At 36.9% G+C, this 7254-nt stretch overlaps 2 protein-coding genes across 3 annotated transcripts in view; both read right to left on the reverse strand.

The window, feature by feature from the left end:
- LOC132961604 (uncharacterized) overlaps positions 1-123 on the reverse strand; it is a 5394-nt gene extending 5271 nt beyond the window's left edge. The window contains exon 1 of one of the 2 annotated variants that reach the window (XM_061033337.1): positions 1-123. This exon is cut by the window's left edge and continues 124 nt beyond it. In XM_061033337.1, the coding sequence (XP_060889320.1) occupies positions 1-8 (8 nt within the window). In that variant the 5' untranslated portion in view covers positions 9-123. The other variant, XM_061033338.1, reaches the window with a different exon arrangement.
- Positions 124-281: 158 nt separating this feature from the next.
- Positions 282-5448, reverse strand: LOC132961603 (uncharacterized). Its single transcript, XM_061033335.1, has 8 exons — positions 5232-5448; positions 4838-5003; positions 4667-4748; positions 4357-4533; positions 3863-3973; positions 3710-3748; positions 3384-3461; positions 282-1362 (listed from the first exon to the last, which is right to left on the reverse strand). Exons 4-8 carry the CDS (start codon positions 4498-4500, stop codon positions 907-909), a joined length of 828 nt encoding a protein of 275 aa, XP_060889318.1. The 5' UTR covers positions 4501-4533; positions 4667-4748; positions 4838-5003; positions 5232-5448; the 3' UTR covers positions 282-906.
- Positions 5449-7254: the final 1806 nt, after the last annotated feature.

The raw sequence follows: 7254 nt of genomic DNA on the forward strand, positions 1-7254 counted from the left end.
CCCTCCATAACCTAAATCCAGACAGAAACAAATACAGCTGATAAAACAATCATGACATTTAAACCACAACAATACTGAATAACAGGTTAAGTTATGGACAGTTATTTACCTAGTTTACATTTGAAATAATGTTCTGTTTTTATTCTGGGTAACCAGGTTATCCTACTTGATTATCTTTCTTTGTAGTGCCTGTTAGCCATTGGTGAGGTATCAATGAGCACAGATCCCTGTGGTGTATCAGTAAACAACCTGACTGTGTTGTGGATGGAATTGCTGCCACTACAACCTCTGTTGTCTTCTGTTTCCACAATGATTTTAGCTGAAAAAACAAATAAAAAATAAAATGTCATTCATTAGATAAAGTCACATTAATATTACTGAATTAATCATACATTTCACAAAATGTAATACATTTTATGACAAGTCAAAAAAGTAATTCAACACACAAAATACATGTAAAACTAAATCATCAGGTATTCTATCATGTATCTGAATATTCAAAGTTATTGTATCTCCTAGACAATTGACTTATATTCTTCATGTTGCATATCCATGTGTAAAATAAAATTCTGTCCTTAGTGATGAGGATGCCTTCTACCTGGTCTTCTTCATTTTTAGGGATTTGCTCTGAGACTGGCAGGCTGGCTTCTGAAGTTGTTGCTCCTAGAATATCCTTACAGGCTCTTTCCATGTGCTTTACGGACGGCTCATCATTGTTCACTAGGTGAACCACTAGTTGATCAGGGTGAATCTTCTTCTGCTCATAAAAGTCTTTCACAGTGGAGACTATGATGTCTGCACACAATGGAAGGGGAAAGTTCAAAATGTCAGAGTTTATAGCTGGGATTGCAACAGACTGCAGATTCAGTTCTTCGACTTTCTGTAAGATGTTCTTGACTGTTTTTGTTAGAGTCTTCCTGGCTCTACACAAAGCCCCATGTGATGGATTTTTTTTACACGTGGGCCGACTGCATGAATGATCTTCTTGCACAGTAGGTTACCTGCATTGGTAACAATTGCCTCTCCGGTTTTTAGTTTGCCATGTTTTTGAATGTGTAGGTCACTTTCTTCCACAATATCTTGCCCTCCTGCTTTACACAAAGCAAGTGCCAGTCCGCCATAATGCTGCAGATTTTCATTGGCAGCATTAACAATGGTATCTGCAACGAATGTTGTAAGATCTGCCTTCCAAACCATCACTGTGAAACTTGAAGATAGTTCAATTGACAATCTCTTGTCTTGGCCTAGCAGATTGTTTTCTGTCGTTGAATCCAGAGCAGAGTTTTGTTGCGTTGAAAACGGGGGCGGTGCATCTGCTGCTAAGCTGGTGCTGTTTTTGTTGTCCGGTCCTTCTGTTTCAAGCTGTAAAGATGTTAAGCATCGGGCTTTAGAAAAATGACATCCACTTTGAACTTCATTTACATATATAAAGCTGTATGTAGTGCTTCTTACTAAGGCAAAGTTTGAAAGATACTCCTAGATTACAACTTCCAGGATCAATAAGTTTTAAAGTAAAACATTTTACGCAAAAAAATACCTCAATATAGGTATTAAGATAAACTATAACCTTGTTTTTCATCAAAAATAGCCATCCTCAGAGATGGCCTGTTAATGCTGGTCTTTATGTGCAGCTGGATTTGAGGTGAATGCACAGGGACCATCTAAATGCTCTAAAGAGCTAAAATGTTTTACACTTCACTATACACCAGCACTTGTTTTCTAAAAAATATCCTTAGTGTAATTTGGGGGAATTTCTATAGGCAACTGTATTAAATAACTGAAGTGTGTAATGAAACTTTATAGAGCCACTAGGGGTCTCTCCTATATCATGCTACAGCACTTACTGGAAAAATGTGATTTTACCTGATTTTGATTGGAAATGAGATTGTCAGCACTCTTAAATAAGTATTCAAAACCTTTAGGTAAGCCACAGCAGCAGACAGAGTACATATTAAATATATTGTTTAGCTTCCTTTCCCCAGGGATAAATCATTGGTTGAAGTGTGTGAATTGTATCACCTCACCCAAAGGTGACTATTTTTTACATCCATACACAGGTAAAAATAAATTAAAGTCTGGGTAAAATGACATCTTACAGGACTGACTGAACACAAGTGTAGCATCAGAAACACTGTTAAGAGATCTCCTTTACAAAACCCTTTTTTTCAGCTGGCCATGGAGTTTGAAACAAAAATGTTTTTTCTAAACCATAAGCAGATTTGACAGCTGACCCATACTTGAAGTAATTTCCATTCGTTAGATCTGGAACAGCTCCCTGGGGTCGTAAGGTCATTATTAAGGGGAGGTGATAGGATGAGGACACTTTTTCAGAGTCTTTTAGAAACTTAAAGACTATCCTGGAGGCCTAAACTAGGCTGGTCATCATTTTATTTAAATTAATTTGATGATACTGAATCAAGTGTATTGGGAATTAATGGAGGTTCTGTAAAAGAAAGTTTGACATGTCTTCATGAAAGCATTTTCTTCAACTTTATTTATGACAATCACTGGTTTCAATTGTGTTTGCTGTATTCTCGCTAATATTTGTATTCACATTGTGTGTCCTTGAAGTTCATATTTTTTGATTCTGTATGCATGTAGTTTAATAATGATCGTTTATGGTGGTGAGCTAGAAAATCATTCAGACATGTTTCCTTTTGATTGGCATAAATAGGTCTGTATTTTCAGAATGAGTTCTGCACATAATGATCAGATATAAGTACACTCCTTCTTGATTGTAAATGCTATTATTAACTGGTCACTCGTCTTTGTTGATGCTCCAACTGAAAGATTGATTTCTTGTTTTTACGAAGTATTAAGTTTAAAAAAAAAACAATTTGTGTCTGTTGTCAAGGTTCACAGTCTTATAACAAAGAGGAGTAAAAGTTTAAATACTTATTTGCAGGTACAGACAATCTCATTTTCAATCAAAATGCAGCAAAATCACACAATAGTCAATTTTTCTGTAGAATGACTCATGAGAGACCCCTAATGGCACATCTAAATTTAGTGAGTAACTTTCCAACTTGACCTCAGTTTGTAGCGGTTTCATCCTCTGTTGGTGAATCTATAAAAACACTATACATTTTAAGGGTTCTTCAAACTAACCATTGGTGGCACATATTCTGGTGATGGCTGCTGTTCATCTGGGGGAGACTTCAGCAGGGGTCCGAGACAGAACATTCAATGAAATACAAACATTCTCTACTAACAATAAATTACACTGTACAGCGTACATTTGACTATCAGAAGAGAACTATGCCCTCATACCAGACAGTTGGCATAGAAATCCCTGTTTCTTAAGAAAAAACCCAAAAACCCAACTGTTTTCAAAATCATATCATAAGTCTGTCTGTAAATGCAAACAGATGTGTAAATATCACCTGTAAAGGCACATTTGTTGTGGTGCTTTTTCTTTGTTCCTTTGCCAGTGTCGCTTCAGACTGGTGGCATGCAGCGTTCTTAAAAAGACAAATTACATTATAAAAACATTAAAACTGGGAGAAGTTGAAAACATCTTGCATAAGCTCATATTCAAGTCGTTGAAAATAAATATAATTCTGTGTTCATTCAAATAGAATGAAAATTACACATTTGTGATTCGGTGCAGTTCAGGTAAATCTGACATCAATTCAGCAAAGTGTTTGTGTATAACCTGAGATAGTGCATGCTGCTGAAATCTTGTGGTGAAGCTGTCCCTGATTTTTACCTGTAACTCGGTGCGTACGGCAGTTTTCTTCTTTAAAACCTGATGATGACAAATGTACACAGCATAATTAGATTTGTATTTCACGTGGTTATCTAAACACAAGGCATGGTATACTGTAATAAAATGGTTATCTCAACACAACCTTAACTTTACCTTCTGTTCTTTCTGTTTCTCAAAATCAAAAGGCTTTGTCATTGGTGAGACGTATACACCTCTCCTTTGCTGTTTCTTCTGTTTCCACCGTTCAACATCGACCCTGTGGATCTAGTTTAGAATAGGCAGAGAGAAAATTGGGTAGTTACGACAAGAAGATCATATTTGTGGTTGCCTATTTAGGATTTTTTCTCTACATTTTCTGATTTCATAAGCATTATTTAGCACAGATTAGTGAATGGGACAAGACTATGCCATTATGTGTGAAGCACTGATAGACAGCAATTCGATAACCCATATTTTAAAATCTATTTTGTTTTTCTATAATCTGACGATATTTTCAGATTACATTTTTTTTTTGGTGAGCAAATTTCTTAAGGTAAATAGCCGTAAATTGAGGATATTATTTGATCACCTTGTGACCCCTCAAACAAGGACTCCAATGACATGGAAATACAATTTCATTTACTAGAAACGTTGCATTAATATCCTACCTTGTTCTGAGTGTTTACAGAGTCTTGGTATTCCCTCATTATTGCTTGATGCATGACCTTGTACGTGTGTACAGAGTCATCTAATCTTGTCAGTCTCCTGTGTTGAAAGCGGATCTTCTTTAAATCCCACTGACTCTTCTCCATAATCCCCTGGGTCTTGTTGTCACGGGTGTAGTTCTTTTAAAGATATGTTCATAAAATGAATATGAAGTCATATTAGTATAATTTTTTTAATTTGTTTATTTTGACCTAAAAATGTGTAATAAAACAACAACTTATGCCTTTTATACACCTTTACAGTAAAGTTTACCTGGGTCGACTTGTTGGCAACTCTTTGAAATTTTTTGGAGATCTTTTCATAAATAGGTCCTGTTCCATGACGTCCAAGGTCGCTTGTAGTATAAGCACATTATTTTAATAATTTTAAAACCAAGCTCAAAATGAATACACACAATTTATGTAGAAAAGCAAGCTGACTCACCAAGTAAAAGTCCCGACCAAAGAACTGCCTGAGGGAGAAAGTACTTAAGCAACTTTGGTATGAAGTTGGGACTGAAGTACACATTTGGCTTTCCATCTGTGTCTAGTGGTGCCTGCTGGACTACATTTTGGAAGTGGTGGTCAAATGGCGTTGGGCCCAAATCAACCTGTAAGTGAATTAATTATAATAATGTCATTATGAATGTATTTAGATTTGTTTTATGAGACTGCTACAGATGATGGTCATGTGTCTATGCTCCATGCACTTTTGAATGTAGTCCCTGCAAGGCCTGTAATGTCAACCCATAAGAGAAATGATTATGACTGACAACATACAAAAGTGACAGTTAAAGAACAAAATGTGTGAATTTAACATTTTGAAAAGAAGAACGTACCACAAAGTCTTCCTCTGCAATACCTCGGTCATCAATGACTGGCTGCGCAGTTGAGGTGAGAAGAATCTGCAGGTTTTGGAAATGTTTTTCAACATTCTCACCACTGGAGGGACTTGAAAAGACGACGGTAGCACTCACTACTTCTTCATCAAGTTGTTGTAGAGTAGTAGCTTGGGTCATAAGGCTGATGACATGCATGCTAATAAGGTAGTTTTTACCAGCACTGTGAGGAAGAAAAAATTAATAATGGCTACATTCCACTATATTTAAAGTAAATAAAACTAAAATATAAAATGTATTCAGCTAATGACATCACTCACTGTTTTCTGCAGAGGTCCTTTGCATTTTTCATTAAATGACTAAGGCATCGATGGAGGATAGGAAGCTGAAGTGCATGCTCCTTTCCATGTCCAGTCACAAGGCTGTAATACTGTGTGAGCAGCTCACTGAGACTCAGGCCACATAGGTTCTGTGCAATAGACTGCATTAAAACTACTGAGCCGTCACAGATGTACATCACAGGTCTCTTGCGAATTTTCTGGCCATGTTGCTTCACACAGTCAGTGATGAAGGAGCCTAAAAAATAGGAGACTGATGCTGTGGTGTGTTCGCATGTCACAAAAGTTGCAACAGGCACAGGGGAGGATCCTTTCTGTGGATTTCTGGCGACAAGTTCATAAATATAAAAAGGTGTGGTCTCTCCTTTCGCCTTTTTGACTACACTTCCTGTTGCTCCTTGGATCTTTCACTGAATAGATTGATGGTCTTGTTTGACCAAAGCATTACTCCCTTTGGCTGTAGAATAATTCTGTATAAGTTTGTCCTGTGTGTCTTTCTCGTCTGTTGACATCATTTGCAGACTGATCATGTCATTGTTGTGCAGCCTGTGCTTTTTTCTTTCTGTGTATATTAAAGTTTTTAAAACCCCGGTTTTCGGAATCTCGTCCCTACATCCAGACTCCAAAACATCCTCCTGCAAGGTAGTCAGGCTGTGCAGATAAACGCTTCTCGGAAGCTTTGAGCCAATTTTCTGGGCTATGTCTTGTCTGTCATCGGCTCTTGTGGGCCTCCTCCTTAACTCTTTGCGACTGTGTCGCACAATGTCACCATGGAAGGAGACGACAGCCTTCAGTGATGACTCACTGTCCACTTTAACATTCACCTGGACATCACAATCCTCAAAACTGCAGTGCTTAGTGCAGGTAAACACTGGGCAGTTTATCTTGGATCCAACAGTTTTTACACTGTGTCTTTTAAATGCAAAACAGATGGATGCTTCTTATCCATTTTGCAATTATATTTGTCCAATGCAATGTTTTAAATTGCCTCTTGTACTGTGTTTTTCTTAGTTGAAACCAGTCAGTGTTAGAAATGAAAAAAAACAAGGATTATCAGGCAACTTGTGAGTAAAATATCCACTGTCACTTTCAGGGATCCTTTTGGATGATGTGGTGGAGGCACTTGTCTTCTGCGAACACAGGTTGAAAAAGACGATTAGAAGCTGGATAGCATAACAATGTAATTCATACAAATATATTTGTGGCAGTCATTTAAAATTGTTTTAAAAAATAAAGTTTGTTCGATAATATATAAATAAAGCTAACAATTTAAATTGTCTGATTGTCCAGTCCATCCTTCAGCTACACAGAGCAAACTGCTTCATACAAGATAAGAGGAAATCATATTTATATTTGCTGTTAAAAAAAAAGACAAATTTAGAACATCGAGACGGACTCCACAATGGGTACTCTATACAATACAAATAATTTTAACTTTTTCTAATTTACCTCGAGGCTGTCATCCACTGAGGAGGATTCAGAGTGGTCTGAGGATGACAGGGTCTTGCATCTTTAACTGGGAAAAATGTAATACTAAATTATGAACAAACAATGTAAACAAGTAATTTTTGATTACCTGTTTATGTTGAAGATAAACATTTTTAAGTCTTATCCTGTTGTTTGGTGTATTGGGGATCCTTAAATCGTTGCACACATTTCCCCAGAAAGCCTCTTCTCCATATGCT

Source organism: Labrus mixtus, unplaced genomic scaffold (assembly GCF_963584025.1).
Source record: "Labrus mixtus unplaced genomic scaffold, fLabMix1.1 SCAFFOLD_101, whole genome shotgun sequence".
In the NCBI taxonomy this organism is placed as follows: Eukaryota; Metazoa; Chordata; class Actinopteri; order Labriformes; family Labridae; genus Labrus; species Labrus mixtus.

Coding starts and splice junctions, on each gene's coding strand:
- LOC132961603 (XM_061033335.1), bottom strand. CDS start 4,500: ATGGAGAAGAGTCAGTGGGATTTAAAGAAGATCCGCTTTCAACACAGG. Junction 3,974..4,356: donor CTGTAAACACTCAGAACAAG/GTAGGATATTAA, acceptor ATTCTAAACTAG/ATCCACAGGGTCGATGTTGA. Junction 1,363..3,383: donor CAACAAATGTGCCTTTACAG/GTGATATTTACA, acceptor ACATCTTTACAG/CTTGAAACAGAAGGACCGGA.